The 19,139-nt window shown below is 38.8% G+C and overlaps 1 protein-coding gene across 3 annotated transcripts in view; it reads left to right on the top strand.

Annotated features, from left to right (window-relative positions):
• CTDSPL (CTD (carboxy-terminal domain, RNA polymerase II, polypeptide A) small phosphatase-like) overlaps window positions 1-19,139 on the top strand; it is an 82,982-nt gene that overhangs the window by 37,035 nt on the left and 26,808 nt on the right. For 2 of the 3 annotated variants that reach the window (XM_009333299.1, XM_009333300.1), the window contains exons 2-3: window positions 10,833-10,987; window positions 18,227-18,259. In XM_009333299.1, the coding sequence (XP_009331574.1) occupies window positions 10,833-10,987; window positions 18,227-18,259 (188 nt within the window). The remainder of the gene's footprint in view (window positions 1-10,832; window positions 10,988-18,226; window positions 18,260-19,139) is intronic. The other variant, XM_009333301.1, reaches the window with a different exon arrangement.

Below are 19,139 nucleotides of genomic sequence, written 5' to 3' on the forward strand. Positions count from 1 at the left end.
GTTCTTTTCTGCCTTTCCCACCACGTTACGTGTAAGCACAACCCAAGGCAGAGCAGATCGGATACTGTACATATTTTTGCTCTATAAACACATGCTTGTTTACATTTGCTTCATTGCCATTTTGACTCTAATCCTCTTCTGATGCCAGAGGGTATCAGCCGTGACTTAACAAACTCTGAGATACTGCCATTTTGACCCTGTGTGCTGCTCGTGTTTCCATTTGTTTGTTTCTCTTTTGCCTTCCCGCCCAAGTATTTAACAAATTATTAATAAATATCTTCCAAGATTTAAGAGGCCCACCTGGGAGCAATTCAAAAGAGTCGAGATACACGAACATATGGTCTGGTTACTAATTCTGTTCATTACTTTACCGTTGAAGACGAACTTCAGTGCTGAATCCTTGTTCGTCAGTGCTGCACATAAAATGGAAATAAAACAATTCCCTTTTTTGTGAATAGGTCTTTTTTGCTGTACAAAATTCAGTTCTGATCGACTGTTGCAGCTTGATTGTAAGCTGCTACTAATATTTGGCAAAACCTTCTTAAAATAAACCCTCTGACATATGTGCAATTGCTGTTCACTTACAGCACCCTGCAGAAGCCCAGCATTGCAGATTTTGCATATTTAAACTTCCAGGTCTTTGCTGATCCAGCTTCACAAAACCGTGACGTTACACCAACATTGCAAATGCATCAAATTCTTTTTATCAGCAGAAAAGGCGGGTTTGGATTCATAGGCCACATCTGCTGCTGAACTTTGTGCAGTCTGCCTTTTTTTTTTTCCCCCTCTCTCTCTTTTACTAGAAGAAAGGTTTGTTTGTTGGCCGCCCGCTCGGGGCGGGACAGGAATGTAATGCATGCACAGACTGCGCAGTATTTCCTGTTCAACTGCCGCTCCAAACCTCGGCGCTGGGAAAATCTCCAGATCGAGCAGCTCGGTCCTTGCTCAAACAACGAAGAAATGCTGCAGCTTCTGAAATGCTTAGATTTTTTTACAGAAAAAATATTTTTTTTAAAAAAAGTGAATCTTTGTGGTGTGCTACTGCTTTAAATGTATCAGATTCTATGGATATTTCTTCTACACTATAGATTACTGTGGCCGAATGTTCACAAAACATTAAACTTAGTGAAGCACTATAGGTACAGAGAGATGGTTCCATAATGTCACTGCAAAAAGTTATGTTTATTTTATAGCGTAAGATGTCTCCATAATGTTGCCTGCGTAGTTCAGTTAGCTTCGTTTTCCATCCATTTAAAAATGGTAGTAATCTTTTGGCACTGGAGCTATTTTTGCATTATTTGCTGTATTTTATTTTGCCCTTAAACTCTTTTGAAGCATCACTTTTGCATTGCACTTCAGAAGTGAAATATTTTGTTTTAGCAAAAGGAAAAAACTTTGAGTTTGATCACTTCTGCCAACGAACACTAAACTCCAGTGCTGCAGCCTTGCCTTATGTGTAGTGTGAAAGTGAGATGAGGGGTTTTTCTTTCTTTCAATTTTTTATCTTTTTTTTTTTTTTAAGTGGGTTTGGGCCTTTGTACATGTGGCAGCTCTGTTACCGTTTCAGACTACCAGCTGACGGAAGAGTGACTTTGTGGGGTGTGGCTAGTTATTTATTTTATTTACTGATTTTATTTATTTATTTAAGCAGATGTATGTTCTGAGTATTTATATCCCAAGGCTCCTCTGGAATGCATGAAGTGCCGTGGCTCTTCTCAAATAAAGCGAATACTAGGAAAAGGTTCGACTGTGAACTGCGTGTGTATGCATATATGCGTGCATTTATGTATATAATCATTAAAAAAAAGTTGTATATTCCTGTAGTGCCTTTTTTAGTGTGTTCAGCAGCTACTTAGTCCTATGTGAGAAGAAAGTGAGTGTGCACAGGTCAGCCTTGAAGACCAGGGCACCCCGTTACGGTTCCTTGGTCCTTGATGCTCTCTCGCAGGATGCTACGTGCTGATCAGGTGGATGGACGCCAGCGCAGGACAGGTACCGAGCACAGCTCGGGCTCTCCTCTAGCTCAGAGGAGAATCCAGAGAAGGCTGGATGGGCACATTCTGCTCCTGTTTAAATGCTGTCCAGCTGTTTATATAGAAGGCAAAGGAACAGCAGCTCCCTGGCTCATCTTGCTGGAGGAGTTACTGGGCTGTTGCTGGAGGTGGTCATCTCCTAACTTCTCTTTCATATTCTCATCCGTCTTCTGTCCCTGGCTGTTCCAGTGGCATGCGATACAGGCTCAAAAAAGAAAGTGCTAACTGTTAATTAGTTCCTTCCTGAATCACAAGGAGACCTACTTTTCAGTCCTTTGGAGATAGAGATCTACATGTGCTGCTTCTCAAAATTGCAAGTGGTCTCGGTGTAGCCCCATTAGCTTGTCAAGCACTGGAGCAGGAAAGGAGCCAGCCAAAATCTGCGCTGTTTAATTTGAACTTGAAGGTATTTCACTCAGAACGTAGTTCAGCGGGTTAATTAGGTTGTTAAAACAGTTTTTAACTTTTCAGCTTCATTATTAAATGTGGATGCCCCTGAAGCAGTGGATCTGCCTTCAGTCTGAAAGCTAAATAAATGCGGGGAGTTGGGCTTTGAAAGATAAATGGCTTTTAACATAGCATTTCCTAGTAGCAACCCTCCTGATTTTTTGAATGCTGCAACACTGCAAGACAGCATGGGTGTTTAAATCATGGCTTATATGAGAAGCTGATGCATATGATATGAAGGTTATACCATCATACGTATGTGTGTCCAACCAAACCTCAGTGTGCAGACTGTAGGGTACCAACTGCTTTATGGTTTTGGAATTTGCCTTGGGATCCGTCAGGTTTATGTGCTGTTTTGAGCCTTTTTGTGGTTTCTTATCCCTCCTTGTCAGTTAAGAGGCTTCTGTGTACATTGCTGGTTTTAACATTTACTAGCTATATATATATATATCTATCTCATGATGCATCACAGCCTTGTACAGAGACAGCAGTGCTGAGTTCTCAGTCGTGTGTTAAAAAAGTGACTTAAGAATTTCACTACTTTTGATCCTTAAAATGAGCGTACAACAACAACAGCAGGTATTTAATCCACCCAGATTTGAGGACTGTAAAAAAAATAATTTGTGTAGGGCAAAAGAAGTTGTTTTGCATTTTAACAAAAATGTTTCCAGAGCTTTATTTGGTTAGGTAGAGGTCTTTTTCCTTCGTACACCTTTAGCTGTCTTGAATTAACATTCATCCCAATGATTTTTCTCCTTTTGTCCTAGGTGCTACGTGAAAGTGTATTTTTACTTTCGCAGGTATGGAAAGCAAACTGTAGTGTTCCGATACCTACTAGATAACTTCTCTTTGAATGAGATAAGCTGTTCTTGTGTAATCATTTGATCTTAGCGTACAGGTGCAACTTCTGAGCTTGTTTTCCAAAATGTCATGGAATGGGTTAATAAGAGTAACATTCAATTTTTCTTAAAATTCCTAAAAGTTCATAAATCATACTGACATTTTTTTCAGATCCAAGTGCAGTGACCTACTTTAATCTATTTAAAGTGAGATAAAGAAGAGATTATCTCAAAAGTAAAATAAGTTACTTGGTTATTTTTCCCCCATGTCCCCACCTGTCTTACGTGTTTAAGCTTTTATTTCTTGGCCCCTGGCCATGCGATCAGCTCCATCCAGAGCAGACTACTAATATAGTGTATGGGGAAAGGGTTTGGCAGGGGGTTAGTTAAATGTTTCGGAAAGATTTTTCTTCCACTAAACTATCCTGGGATCCCTCCCTTCAAAGAAATAATTTCAATGGGAAAACCAAAACCTTAAGTTTATTTAATTATGTTTTTGGGGGGGAGATAGGTTGCCAGCTTCAGTTGAAATGAAGATAATTTTGGGGTATATCATGCCGAATATAAACAGAGCAATTTGCTTGGGTTATACATGTTTGAAGGTTAAACCAGTTGTGGGCGGTTGTTTCAGGTATGTGACAGTGCTCTTACTGCTGTATTTTCTGCAAAGCTCACGTGGAAGTTTAAACCTTTCAATGATAAACTGCAAATGGCATTTAAAACCAAAGTTATGTGGGCATCACGTGCAGATTTGGCATCAAGTATTGTAAAATAATTTCTATTCTGGTCAATACATCGCAAAAATAGGAGCTGTACAAGCAAAGTTGCCGATTTTCTGCTGCTTAACTGTTTCTAGCTTGAGTCATGTAGGACATAAAATTTTATTTTTCTAATAAGATCAAATGCAGCCTTTTAGGAAGATTGAGAAATTATGCATCTCTAATCATGTATAAATTTCAAAACTGCTTCCTTTTGAAGAAAGGCTTTGATTAATACCACTTTATTGACTTGCGTCTTTCCATTTTGTATTTTAAACAAACTTGTTAGCGGAGCGCTAACGATACACAGATGTTCATTTTATTGCATTTAGCAAGTTCATCTATAAGCGCATGGAAAGTCTCTTCATTACCCAGTTTATATTATTTGAGAGGACTGGCTATTGCATTCATTTAATTAGGAAAAATTCAGCAGTAATTAGCTCACTCATGCACTGCAGAGGGATGGGCTGGATTAGGAGCCCTCCAGTCGTCCCATGGTGGCTTCCTGGAGCAATAAGGGGTTTCTTGTGCAACGGCTGCGCAACAATCTGCTTTTGTAATTTCACACAAATACAGCAAAATTTGGTGGGAGAAGCCCTGAACTAAACTTTTTTAGAATACAGTGCATGAGGGAGAAGCTGCTTCTTTACCGTGTAACTTGTGCTGCTGTTGGAACTGTCTTGGTGGGAGAACAGCAGCGCAACGCTTCTGCCTCCAAAGGATAGTTGGAGTGAAAGGAGCTTGGAGAAGATGCTGTAGATTACTTCTATTAGCATGCTCTTGTATTAATTTCTATTATAACATTTGTCTGTAATGTCTGGGGTTTGGTTGTTGGGGTTTTTTTTCCCCCTGTTCTCTTTGTATAACCGCCCAGTATGGTATCTTTTATTTAAGCTTATGTGATTGCAGTAATTTATTTTAAAACTTGCCTTTATCTTTCCTGGAACCCCTTCTCAGGCTTAGTAATGCTGTGGGTTCATTAGGACTTGTCAGAAGACCTCGATAAGCACAGTTCTGTGGACCATCTTTGACTTCCAGAAACTTGCAGGCAATTCAAGAATTAACTTACCCGCAAGCAGCGGGTACCACACAGGTTACGAGCAGTGAGGCTTGTCATTAGAAATAGTGCAGGAGAGCGTCTGGAAATTATAGGTGAGACTTTGCACTTTCAAATCGTGGGAAATGTGGACCAGAGGGACTTCCCTTCTGGCAGGGAGAGCTGTGTTCCTGTGTCTGACCCTGTCTGCAAATAATCTTTTAGAAATTCAGATAATTTGACAAAGTGCTTTGCTGAAGGCTCTTGCAGACCTCTGTGAGATCCCTGGGGAAGAAGTTACACAGGGATCTGTGCAGTCTGCTCTTCAGTGTAGTCTTAAACTGCATGGAGAAGGGAATAAGGAAATGAGACAAAAATTGTAAGGGAAAGGGGTGTTTGTGCGTTTGTGTGAATGTGTGTGCATATATGTGCACCTGTATATAGATTTAAAACTTAACTGTGAAGAGTTGTAGGAAGGCAACATGATTTTGAATGGCTGGCCTGCAATGAAATTAAGTGTAGATACACGTGAAATTTTCTGCATGGGAAGAGAGAAGAATTCTTGACTTGTATTTGCAGTGATCCCTGAAATATCTACTAATGAAGAGATCTTGGTGTTATGATAAGTTCTTCTGAAAAATCACATTAGCCCAACGCTCACTTGTAAAACGCAAATAAGATACTAGGAATTATTAGAAAAGTAAAAGAACAGAGCATTGTGTGGGTGTATAAACTCATGGTGTGCTCTCCTTTCATCCTGGATATTGTGTGTGGTTCTGGTCCCCCTCCTCCTGCTCAAAAACGTGAATTAGAGAAGGTACAAAGATAAGAAACAAGGAGAGACAGAGTTATGAAACAGCTAAACTGTTGATTGAGCTGTGGACCTTCTTGCCCCAGGATACTTTTTGGCACTAAAAGTTGGGGTAGGTTCAAAACATGATGGGACAAAGTCATGAAAGAGGAATTAGTTGAGGACTGTTACATACGCAGTTGATGTCTTCAGGTAAGGAAGTCCTTAAACTGCAGTTACAGCACACCTGGGATGGTGTTAAGTCTTGCGTTGTTCCTTTCTTCAACTTCCCTGCAGATACCTGCCTGTTACCATCTTCTCTGCTTTCACGGATAACATGCTTTCATATTGTGAAGTTATTTTGCCTGGACTTTTTTGGTATGCAGCATTTAAGTGTTTGGTATGCAGTGTTTAAGATCGTAAAAGGTCACTTAAAGTTACCTTCATCATTCCGTGGTGATGGGGGTAAATTAGTATAGTACTTCTGTGGATGCCGTACGAAATGAGTTCCAGAAATCAAGGTTGTAACTCTCAAAAAGTGGAAGGGTTAAAAAAAAAAAAAAAAAATCCTCTAAATTCCAAATGCTGGATGCTGCTCGGACACGGAGTTTAGATAATTCAGCTTACCACTCCAGTATCATTACTGCCTGGTCTTGCTTATAGGCTTTTAAGGAACGCCAGGTTTGGTCCTCTGCAGTTTTTTTTCTCTTTAAAATTTACTGGCATCCAGAATACCTAAATTTTTGGTAGTGATTCAATGTTAATGCTTCTTTACATCTTTGGAGTTATAGTTGTTACCTGTATGTACTGTCAGCGCTTCAAGAAAAGCAAATCTGGCAAACAGCACACCTATTGCATTTGGTCCAGTGTAACTAAGGAAGGAGAAACTATTTTCTGTGATGCACAACACTGTCATAGTTGCTCAAAATGAGATATGGTGCAAATCTTTTCTACGTATGCAATACCTGTGTGTGTTAATACTGCATAGCACATAAAGCCACTTGAGAACTTCTGTTTCTTACTGCATTCAAAATTATAATTTATTAAGTCACAGTAGAGCCTCTATAACATATTACTAAAAAAAAAAACACCAAGGTATCTTTAAAATAATACCTAAATTAGTGGAAAGACCTATTTGAAACACCACTGTATTATGAATGGCAAAATTAACAGGATTAAAAACAACATGACGGAATATTTTTCCTAGAACAAATATTCCACTAAGCGAACGTGAGTGGCCATTTGAAATGTATAATTTGATCAAGGAAAATGAGATTTTTTTAAATGATTTGGACAAATCAGTAGCTTTTGTCTGAGATTTTTGAATGTTTATTTAGACTATTTACTCTGTTTACTGCCTCTTTCAGTCCTCTATGTAGAAAAGATAGAAATGTTAGTTCTTAAGTGGTTATACTGTTCCTGTTGATCTGCCGTGCAGCTGAGGCAGTTACGAATTCATGAATTTAAAAAGGCTGCTGTAGTTCATACCTGATTGCAAGGCTAGCTACAAACAGCAGCTCAGAGCAGTAGGGTACAAACAGACCGGAGGAATCTCTGGAGATGAGGAGTTCAAGCATCTCTTGGCCACACCGGTCTTTATAAAGCCGTAGCCGTCAGAGCCCATGCAGCAGCCCTGCTTCCACTCCTCTCCGTTAAATGCTGTAGTTGTTACCGGGCAGAATTTCTCTTTAAAATCTGGGACTTCATCCTGTAATATGTTAATATGGCTCTCTGCGCGTCAGGACCATCCATGGTCTGATGTTTAGCGTTATGAGGTTTGGGGACGAACATGATGTGGTTTAGGTAAATTTTTGCCTTGCATGCTGTTTGTATTCAATAACCTCCCAAAGACTAAGCTCAGAAGTACTCTGCAACATTTCTTATGCAAACATTTGGTAGTTAGTTTTTCTTTCTTAACACTCTCGCTTTTTATTAACTTTATAGAAATGGATCCTGTGTTGAAGACCAACCTCAATCCCAGCCTAGAATATAAACTGGACTTTGTTATAAAATGCAGTCTAGGCTTTGGGAGGATTACTTTATGCATAAAAATTGTTTGCAGAATGAAGTTTAATGTTACGTTCCTGTACCTTAGAAGTCCAGGAAAAAAACAAAAGCTTATGATAAATGCCATGTAAGAGCATTTCTATTTTAAGCATTCAAATTTGATTATTTGCTGTCATATTTTTCAGTAGAGGCTGGAAACAAAATAAAAATTACTAGGAAGGTTTCTGTGACACTAGCGGTAGGGAACAGGACACACGGCATTGTGCTTCCCATTCAAATTTTAGTGTGTTTCAGTGTTTAAGGTCAGAAAGGAGTTCTCCTTTGCCTGGATGATACTGCAACAAACTCACTTGTGCCTGCAATACAAATTTTCTTGAGTGCTGTTTTGAAAAAGTCCTTCATAGCTGCATAGGCATCCTTTGGGGATTTCTAAACACATGTTTCTGCAAATTTGTTGCGAACAGAATGCGAGGGTTTGAGAATGAGCCGTTTACTGTAACATATACCACCAATGGCTAGAGTTTTGCATATGTTTTCTGTTTAACTGGAGTATTGAAAAGCAGTGATTAGATTGGTTTCGGTTTACAAGTCTCTTTAAAGTAATGAAACACTTCCTTAAACACACAGGCGCACACAAATATGTGCACAATTCTGACTTTATTCTGTTATCTGAGCACTTTTTAAATGGTGAAAGGTTACAAAACCCATTTAGTTTTTGATACCGGTACACTTTCCTCTTAGTAGCAATTAATAACTGAACCTGAGCATTGCTTACTCCCTTAAGACAGAAGAATATTTTAGCAAATGCGGAAATGCGTACTATAGGGAGAACAGAATATTACTGTTGGACCTGTTAAGCACCTTGCAAGTGCTTTGAGAAGAGAAAATATTGATGTCTAGCTTATGCTGACTCTTGAAAATCAGAAGATTTTGTTTCAGAGAGTACTTGAAAGTTCATTCAAAACCTGCACCATGATGCTTTCTTGTCAAAGCACACGCGTGTACCTGCACACCTTCTGACTTCAGAGCACGCTGGTATCCCTTAATTCTTCCGCAGGAGATTTGTTCCATTTCATACGAAACTCTTCTCCCAGTGAAATTTTCTTTTTGTGTTAGTAATTGTATTATTTGTATTTATGTTGCCGGTTGCCTTGATTGCACTTGATACATTTGTAGTATCAGGAGGAAGGTAGATGTATGTGGCAGTTCCCTAATGATTTGAGAGAGGAGGAAAGATGGGGAATTACATATTGATGTGTGTAATGGGACTTACTAAGAATTTCATCTACCCTCTAACTTTGGGCTGGGGGACTGATTTGTTTCTTCTAATGCAAAATGTAAATAAACTATGTAGTGCGTGGATGGCTATCAGTCTGCTTGGTGCTACAGCTTTCATAGCATCCTTCTTTCTCCGTGTAATCCACCTTTTAGAGGTTGCTACTTTAAGATGCGCTGCTGCATAGCTGTGAAAAAAGAATAAAACATAACTTGTTCGGGCTTGTTTGCATGTATTTTAAATGAAATCATCTGTTGACTCTGAAAAGGAAGCCATTAATCTCTATAGTCTAAGATATTCCTCTCCTTAATGGAGGGGTAGGTTGGTCCTGGCTAAGGTGAGGCGGTACAGCAGGGGGGAGTGTCTGTCTCTGGCACGGGGGTGTTCGGTTTTGCACGGTATTCACGGTACTAGTTGTGGTAAAGCAGTTATTTACAAGATGCACACGATGTGGTTGTCTCTCACTGTGTTACCATGTGATGTTAACAAGTTGAGTATTGATAGCATTCAGTACCGTATGTTGCAGTGGTATAGGTAAACATCAAAGAAGAAGGGCTGTGTGAAAGGCACAAGATGGATGAAAAGGGGGCACCTGCCTGCCCCTGCCCTGGAAGAGTGGTAAATCTGTTGGGTATCGCACTCTGACATAGGAAACAAATACTTCTAGCTAACAGTAGATCATTAAAATATTTGGTGATCAAATCAAGTCTTTCTTAAAATATTCAAAAACTTTTTTCCAACTCATTGTATTTTATTTTATTTTATTTTAATGTGTGTTCATGATCTAATTTTCAGGAGTTTGGATCTTAGGGAAATCACTGGATGTTTTATGTGCTTTTCTTTTCTCCAAACTGTTGCTTTCATCTACAGTTTTTAGTCTTCAGAAATGCTACACTTGCTTTCATTGAGCTGTATGTAATTTTTACCAGTTTGGTGGTAAAAATTACGCTGTTTTTTTTTATCCTGGTAGACCAATAAGCAAGTTGAAAAGAAAGGCCAGGACTCCTGTTTATTTGGTATCACCCTCTCCAGGCTTGTTCCTGCAGCCGGAGTTGCAGCTCACAGTGCTGCCTCTGTGTTGTGTCTTTTGTCCTCCAGCAACACTGTCAAACAGTAACAGAGGAAACTCAGAAACATCTCAGATTTTTCTTTTTTTTTTTTCTGACCCTTGCAGGAGCTTAAATGTTCCACACATGGTAGTGTATTTGGCTAGAAAATATGCCCAGGCATCAGTAGGCATTTATTGTGTCTCTTCTGTTTTAGATCAGTCCCGTTCGCTTCCTCAGTCCAGAGACATGTTTTAGCAGCAAGTTATTTCATGTAATTTACAGTATCTACTTTGGATATTTCTAGGAAGACTCTCAACGTAGTGTCTTAGTCTGGCAAGACCTTTGGTTGTGCAGAGGTCCGGGTTGGTTAGTAATGGGCTAACATCACCATGTGAGTTTGACAAGGAAAAAATGTGTTGAAACAGAAGGAAGGGGGTCTCAATATGATAGAAAGTCTCTTTGAGGTTATCTTAAGATTTGAGGAGGACTTCTGAGGTAATAACAATAACCATGCATCTTAAATTCAGTCATTGTGATCTGGAAAACTAGGTCTGTGCTACATGAATTCATTCTTCTGCTGTTTTTTTTTTTTCCTAGTGTCCCAATGTAATATCAGCTTGAAGAAGCAGAGGAGTCGAAGTATCTTTAGCACCTTATTCTGCTGCTTTCGTGACTACAATGTCGAACCACCATCTACCAATAGCACCAGTGCTCTTCCTCCTTTGGTGGAGGAGAATGGAGGACTTCAGAAGGTCAGGCTTTTATCTTATTTTGCTGTCATATGGGTCTTTTGTAACCAAGGTTACAACCAACTGCGCTTCTGAAGGTTTGTCTTAAGAGGTTTCCCTCATGGGGAACATGTTACGTGTGACACAAAAAATTACTGTTTTGATGGTGAATTGCTAATACTATCTCTTCAGCTGCAATTTAAAACTAACTTTTCCATGAAGGGTATTGGCACTATACATTTTATAAGCAAACAACATTTAAAACCTGAGTAAGACACTAGAAAAATGTGGACTTCTCATAAGACTTCAGATGCTGAGCTGTCTCTAGCTTTGGTTCTCTTTCCCAGCTACAAGAAGGTTAAAATGTGTCCACTGGAGCGTAGTGGAACCGCTTTGAATGTCAGTTGAAAGGGTTTTCAGTGACATAAACACAGTTCAAAAAGGGGGAGAACCATAATTGTTTGGACCTTTTTTCTAACCAGTTCACCTGTATTTAATGCACGCTGAGTCCAGCGGTATCGGCTTTTGGCCATTTTTACAGGTTATTAAGTTTTGTTTACTTAATAAGTCAAATTAATTGATGCAAACTTTTAGCACTTCAAAGCATTGTATATAAGAGCAGCATGTTACTTTCATTGAGTTCTAGTAATTATATTGCTTTGCCATATTCATAAAATCACAACACAAATGATTTTATATGTTCTTTTTAAATCTGTTAACAGTGAGAGCATTTGCATTATGAACTGAAGAATTTCAGTTCAATATAGCAAACATAGGAATACCATCTTTTCCATACCATGTTGTTTTTCAGCACTCTCAAAACTCCATTAGTGCTATGCTTTTAATTGAAACACTATTCCCCTTGCACTTTTCCAGTTCTTTAAGAGATGGCAAATATAGGTGTATCTATGATGGGGAATAATAGCAGAAATGGAGATGTCTCTATCTTTTCACCCTTCTGCTCTTCACACTAGCTTTTCATATTTGATGCAGCTTACTTCTTACCTACCTTGTCCAGTCTATTTTGTTTTGTTTTGAATTTTGCTGGTTATGTTTGAATTCTGAAAAGCTGAGGAGAAAGAGCAGAGGAACTGTTTGGTGGGAGAGAGGAAAGGAAAGCAAGTTAAAGTGACGGAGACTGAGAATGCGTATGGAGGTAAAGTCTGAACTGCAGCAGTTCATGCTGAAACTGCTTACGCAGAGGTAAAGTGCACTGAAAATTCCTCTGCCAAGAGGAGGAATTGTATGTGTATTTTTAGACTTCTTTTGCTAGCCAAGGTACATTTTGACTGAAATGAGGGAAATCTAGCCTGGATGTGCTGAAGGGAAAGCTGAGTAGCGTGTAGCATGTATGCGCATGTTCACCTGGAAAGCAAAAGGAATGGGAAATTAGTAAAATTTCTCTTTCCAGTATGCTAGGGAATGGAATGGAGGCAGAGGTGAGGCTACCAGCAAAGTTACAAATGAGAGAAAATGAGAGTATATTAGAAGGAAAAACGTAAAGAAGAAAAGGGTTTGTTTTTTCTATAGAAAACATGAGTTAAAATGGTCTGGAGTCAGTAGTTTTCAGATTGCATTTTGTAAAATTATTATTAATTACTTTCTAAATATATCTTTATGCCTTGAGCGAGTGATTACATGTATGTTCACACAGGCTTCCATCCTCACTCTGTGCTACCTTAGTGAGCAGTTTTGAAGTTGTGCAGTACTTGTACATGAGCCCAAGACGCAAATCACAGAATTCATAGCGTTACCAGACTACAGCTTAATTGAGTAAAAGAGTTCAAGGAATATGTTAAAAAGAAGTATTACAGGGTACATTTTCTTCCAACAGAATGAAATGCCCTCAGATGCGTATAGATCTTTGTAGAAGAAATAAAGTATGGCTAAGCTTTTGGGTTCTTAAGTGAGTGCAAATAAGTCTGTAACATTTCTATTTGAAATGCAGTATTGAAGACTAATAAGCTTTGTATGTGGTTTTTATATGCTGTTTTTATTTTCAGTGCTAACATGGTTAGTGTAAGTAGGAAATTCTTTTAAAGAAAGAAAAACAGCATTGAAGGCTTGGATATATTTGAATATTGTTACACTGTGAGGCTAGTGCCTTTTACCAGGAGAGCTGTGTTCTAGAACTGTGCAGGTTGGTTGGATTTGACCGAGTTACACTGAGCATCTTGTCTAAAATCAGAAATGATGAGTAAGTTGGGGAAAGTACATGCAACAGTGGGCCTCAGTTTCTAAATTGGTGAAATTAAATGTCCAAGAATGACAAAATTACCTGTTTTAGGAAAGAAAAGAAAGCCTGACAACACACTGCTTAAACCCTTATGCTGTTTAATTAAAGCTCTTGTTGCATTAATCTGCCTGCCAGGTTAAGAATAGTTTAAATTTTGTTGAGCTGCTGTTCAAGTGGTCACTTACTTATATCTGCTATCTCTTTTTTTATGTTGTATTAATTATTTATCACATCACAGGTCACCTCTGACTCGGCCCAGTCAGTTCATGTGTTGTGACCCTTTCCTTCAAAAATGGAAAAATAAAACTGCACAATGTTGTTAAATAGTTACTATTGGAAACTAGTATAAAATGGCTTGGATGTACTTTCCTTCTATCTTTACTGTTCAGTAGAGTTGTTACATGAAAACTGGTGATAAAGGCTTCAGAGGAAGGAAAGGAACGGAGAAAGCTTCTGCTGGTTTCACAGGAATTTAGTGTGTGTTTTGTCTTGCTTCTGGCATATTCTTGAAGTTGAAGTTGATGTGACAAGCTAACTTCCTTCTCATTAGGAGTCTCAATTCTTTCAATGCTAACCTGTTGTAAAGGAGGGAAAGCAGGGAAGAGTAAACACAATTCTGAAATTTTGTTCAGAGTAATTGTGTTGTGCGATTTAATTTTTTTTAATTATTATTATTTTGCTGTATTAGAAAAAATGAAATCAGTGCTTCATTTAGTATTTTACCAAATGATGTGACTTGATTACACTTGGCAAGTCAAGTGTCATGTCACTTCTTCATAGGATTGGAAGAAACACCAAACTGAGCATGGTTTTGAATAAACAGGGTTTTTCAGCACTGACTTCTATTCCACTAGGGGAAAAAGCCCAAAAACTTCTTTAAAGTATTGAGTTCACTTTTAAACCTTCTACTCACAGAGCAGCTGCTTGTCCAAATGCGACTCTTAATACTGGTAATGAATGAACCATTCTGTCTCTAGAGTTTCAATACAACATTTTTCAATAATAACTTGTATTTACTGAAACTATTCTGTATTTGTTTTTCTTAAAATGTGACAGCTTTTTAGTGCAGCACAAAGATGTGTTCTAAGACATAATATCTATTACAGTGGGTGTATCAGCCTGTCTATGGCTGGGATGCCGAGCCAGATATGTCATTGGGAGCACACAATGTTCAGCCTCACGAAATCCTTCCTAATTTTTTCCTGCCTCCTCAGCAGCAGGCAGCTCACCAAGACCTTCCAGCCATTTTTTTTAGGGTCCAGAGTGTTGGGAGAGGGAAGTGGTTTTTTGTTTTCTGCTGGTCTCAATTTCTGTTCTTCAATTAGCAACTTGACTCAATTTGTGTATTTTCTGGGCATGCTTCTCAGTGCAAGTTGTTGGGGTTTTTTGCTGGGTAAGTTTGTTACCTGAGTTTTGAAGTGTTTGCAGATACAGATTTCATCTGCAGGCTTCAAGGGGGGATCTAGATAAAGAAAGGTGAGAAAAGCTAGATGCAAACTGTTTCTCTCTTCCCTTTGCCTTCAGTCATGGTGGGTGAGGGAGCTCTGACAAGTCGATCAGCACTTTGCCGTTTAACTTATAATCCACTTCCACTAGAGTCATCTCTGCTTTTGTTTCACAGATAGATCCAAATCGGGCAGATGGCTTCTGTTCAAAAAAATGAAACGTGAATGAGGAAAGGTGTTTTGTTTTGTTTTTTTTTATACTTGTTGGATTAGAGGAGAAGGTCTTGATCCACGCTCAACAGGGAAGAAGACAGAATTAGAAGGAGGTTTATTCTGGGGGCAGCAGCTGCCCCCACTGCTTTCCCTGTAACAGGAATGAAGCCAGAAAGGTCAAGTCCTTGAATTTCCACCTCACCCATCCTAACCACTACAAAAGTTAGGTCTCCTTCTCCTCACTGCTTTTTGCTGCACGGTGCTGTCATTTCCAAGGTGATGCTGGAAAGCTGTTTTGATGACCTACTGTCATGTCTACAACACTTGTCTGCTTCAGGGATCTCTATTTATAACACACTTGAAAGTTCAGGGGAAGGGATCTTCTCTATCCAACATGAATATGGTTCACCAGAGTGAGTAAAACGGCTTGTAGGGAGCACGTTCTTGAGGTCAAAAGTAGTATCTCCTTCATGCAAGAGACCTAGAAGGAGTCACATGAACATGGATTCTTTGATGGGGAGTCTCTTAATAGCACGCTTTCTGAACAAACGTGGAAACCAGTCTCACTCCCCACTGTGGAGGAAGATAAGTGAGATTAATGTAAGTAATAGTACTCTTCCTCCTGCTTAACCTTCGCTGATCAGAGCAAGAAAATTCCTCGTGTTTGGTTCTGTTGGTCACCATCAGCATGTGGTACGGTAGGTCTATTAAGAAAAAACACCCCTCTGCATAGCTATGTTTGGTTCCTCTGTCTCTGCCTTCTTTGCCTCCCCAAAAAGTCTTCTATATTAAGAGACAAAGTTCGATAGTCGTAAGTTGATGAAAGAGTCAAATAGCTACTGTATTATTGTTTTGAAAGAACCTGTCACGGTCTAGTATAAGCTTTGTGTTAAAGAAACGAATATGATAAATCTGTTCTTTTGATCAGCTCTTCTTTTAAGGAGTTGTTCTTTAAAATGAAACAGCTCCTTATCTTTGAATACAGACTGTTCTCAAAAAAGCAAAATAGCGTGGTCAGTCACTTGATGCTCATTGATCCCTTACGCGACCGTAGACAGACAGCATTAATGAACGGATGCGGTACTGAAAATGTTGTGTCTCTCAGACTAAAATTACGTAGCGAAGGGAAAAGGTAGGATTTATCGCTTCATCTGTATATATCATGCCGTGAAAAAAAAAAAACGAAACTGATTTCAGTGGCTGAACAAATCAGTTCCTGGGTTATCTTAGTGATACAATGGGGAAATTTTGGCATTCTAGGAACAGCTTTGTCCTGTTACCAGCATCAGGAGCTCATGGAAAGACTTCAACAGATGCAGTCATCTGTCATCTATTTCAAACGATAGCGTTATGACCTACTTCCCTTCCTGTTCCAAGGCATCAGGAAATGAGGCAGGACACTTTTAAAAAGTTCCCCATAGCAGGCTTGTTTTGAAAAAGCATTTGCCTGTTCATGAGCACTTATGTTTTACCAGCACACTCTTGCATTTATCTTTCTGCTTGTTTTTCCAGTTGTCATCATTGCCATTTTGATTTTTGCATAGGTACATTAGGGTTCCTCTTAGGAAATTCGCTTGTTTTCCTTGTTTTTGATTTAAGAAATTCTGCAAGAAAAATAAAGCGAACAGTAATGCAAGTCCTTTAGCAACTTAGGTTCTGGATTCCCATGAAAGTCAGGCTTAGCAGTAATACCATGGGGTGCAGCTCTTGCTTCAAGAGATTGCCAAAATAGAAAGCAAGTTATGCCACGGTGAGTGCCTCTTGAAGTCTGTGGGAAAACCTGATGTGATACGCAGCTGTGTTTGTGTCCAAGAGTGAGATAATCTTGTACCGTAACTGTGGATATGCCTCTAGCTCTCATACACTGTTTTCGTCTGTTGACAGAAGAGGAGCTCCAGTTCTATTTTAATCTCTCTACCAGTGAATGCAAAAAAATGCCTTTAAAAACAAAACAAAACAAAACACAGGTTCGCAATCTGTGCTCTGCCTGCGTAACCATATCCTTGATAGCAATTTGATCACGGGCCAGCTAATCTGACCGGCACCTACTCAAATTCACTCCTTTCTCAAATGGTCCATGAACTTCAGATGATGTTCCACTAGCAGGTTATTAACATGCTGAATTATATTTTTTTTCTTTTCTTTTTGCCATTATCTTGAGGAAAATTTGGATTCTTACCAGGTTTTTTGTGTGTGTGTTTTTATAGAAATCAGATACTTTTTACTAAAGCAAACTTCTTGATAGTTCATGGTAGTTGCTGCTCTCTAGCTGCTTCATCAGCTTCTCTGGATTTTGGTCAAACTTCAGTAAAAATTTCTGCTGTTATAGGAATAAAAAGAGGACTTGAAAAATAATATTGAATTACTTTTGTTTGTCAGTGATGTGTCAACACTATGTTAGACTCCAAAACAAGTGAGCACAAGACTTTTTCAGGTGGAAGAGGATGTTCTAATGTTGAAAACAGGTCTTTCAATAGATAGTCCATCTGCTGGTAGTCAGAGCCTGTGTTGTCCAAGTAATAAAGAATAAAATAATCTATCTAAGCAACATCTGCGCTAGAAGAGTCAGCTTCCTTTTTTTTTTTTTACATGCGTGCCCACCAGAAGACAAATACTTGTTTTTGACAGATTAGAAAGACTAGAAAATACAGTTCCTGCTTCCCAAAATGTCTTGCATATTAGTTGGCAACCCTGTGACCAGCCTACCTCCATTTAGAAGCTGTAAATGGACGTGTCTTTGTCTCAGTATGTTGGGTCCCAGCATGAGAAGAAAAGGTCAAGTTGGCCAAAGACTGTCTTGCCTTCTCTCAAGTACAATACAAAAGTGAGGCCGTGGGAAGAGCACTGATACTGTTGCCTCTGTCTGGGTGAAGAAAGTGGGATTCCTTGGATTGGTTTATCACCATCATGTCCATCGTGGGCATTTTGCTGTTGCCTAAGTGAAAAAGCTGTTTTTTCTGAGGAAGTTGTCTCAAGTGAAGTTAACTTCAAGGAGTGGGCTTCTGCCCTACTACCAAGGTCTGGCTGAGCCTCTTGTTGCTGCAGTGAAAATACACAAATATACCCATTAGTAGAACTTAAAGCTGAAAAAGTTACAGTAAATACAGGTACTTTCTTATTATCACCTCTTATTAATCATAGCATGGGTTTTACCAGTCCAGTCTCCTAAAAATCATAAATACCAATATACTAACCGATCATTTCAGCGACTAAAATGCAAGATCCTGTTTTTATTTTTTTTACCCTGGTTTCTTGAATACTTTGAACTTTTGGTTTAAAATGTTTGAGTGCTACATTTACTGCTTCAGACCTTTGTTCTACCCTTTAAAAGCCATTACCCTTACAGTGATTTTTTTTCTTTTTCCCCAGGGTGACCAGATGCAGGTCATGCCTATACCAAGTGTATGTATTTTTATCCCTTTTTCTTTTAATAATTTTCATAACTTTTGCTTTGATTCATCTTATGTTGCAGTCTAACAGGTCTGTTTTGTGTTGCATGTTAACAAAAGGATTTTATGTTCTGTCTGCAATGTTGTATACTCAGAGATGAATTGAACTGCACGTGTTGTACAGGGACTAAAAGAAGAGTTTGGGTTTTATATGGTTTTCATCTTGCATCTCAGTTAAATTTGTTTCTGAATTTTTATCATTTTGAAAATGCGTGAAGTAGTCTGAAAGTTGAAGTTACTTATTTTAATAGAGACAAAAGGTGACTCATCATCACTGTGTGGGACACAGTTACAAAAACCTTTTCCTCTAATTTTTCCCTATATTCCAGTTCGAAAACAAGAGTTAGGAACTACGTAATCTGTTTGAAACAAGCCACTTAAGGAAAACAAAGCGTACACTGACTAGCTGCATTACTGCACTCATTCGAGATGATGCTCTCAGTATCGGCTGCTGTTTTATGGGCCTTAATATTTCTGCTTATCTTCCCTGGATTAAACTTGGAATGCCATTTGGCATCTGAATTATTTTTGCAAAGCAAAATAAAAGGAAGGAAAAAAAAAACCACTTCTTCAAGCTTTGAATTTAATTAGGTTTAACCTTTTTTGGTCAAAAAGCTGCTCTTTTTCCACTTGTTTTTTATGTGGATGAAGACTTAGATTTTTTTAAATCTGGAAATACGGGGTTTTTTGAGCTCCTTTGCTGTTTGTAATACTTTATTATTGCAGAGTTTTCCAGGAAATAGCAGTGCAGATGTGTGGAGTTACTGACACAGCCCTCTTTCTTGAGATATTTGGTAGCCCCTAAAGATGTGAATATTCCCCAGGATACCTTT

Source organism: Pygoscelis adeliae, unplaced genomic scaffold (assembly GCF_000699105.1).
Source record: "Pygoscelis adeliae isolate BGI_AS28 unplaced genomic scaffold, ASM69910v1 Scaffold88, whole genome shotgun sequence".
Taxonomy (NCBI): domain Eukaryota; kingdom Metazoa; phylum Chordata; class Aves; order Sphenisciformes; family Spheniscidae; genus Pygoscelis; species Pygoscelis adeliae.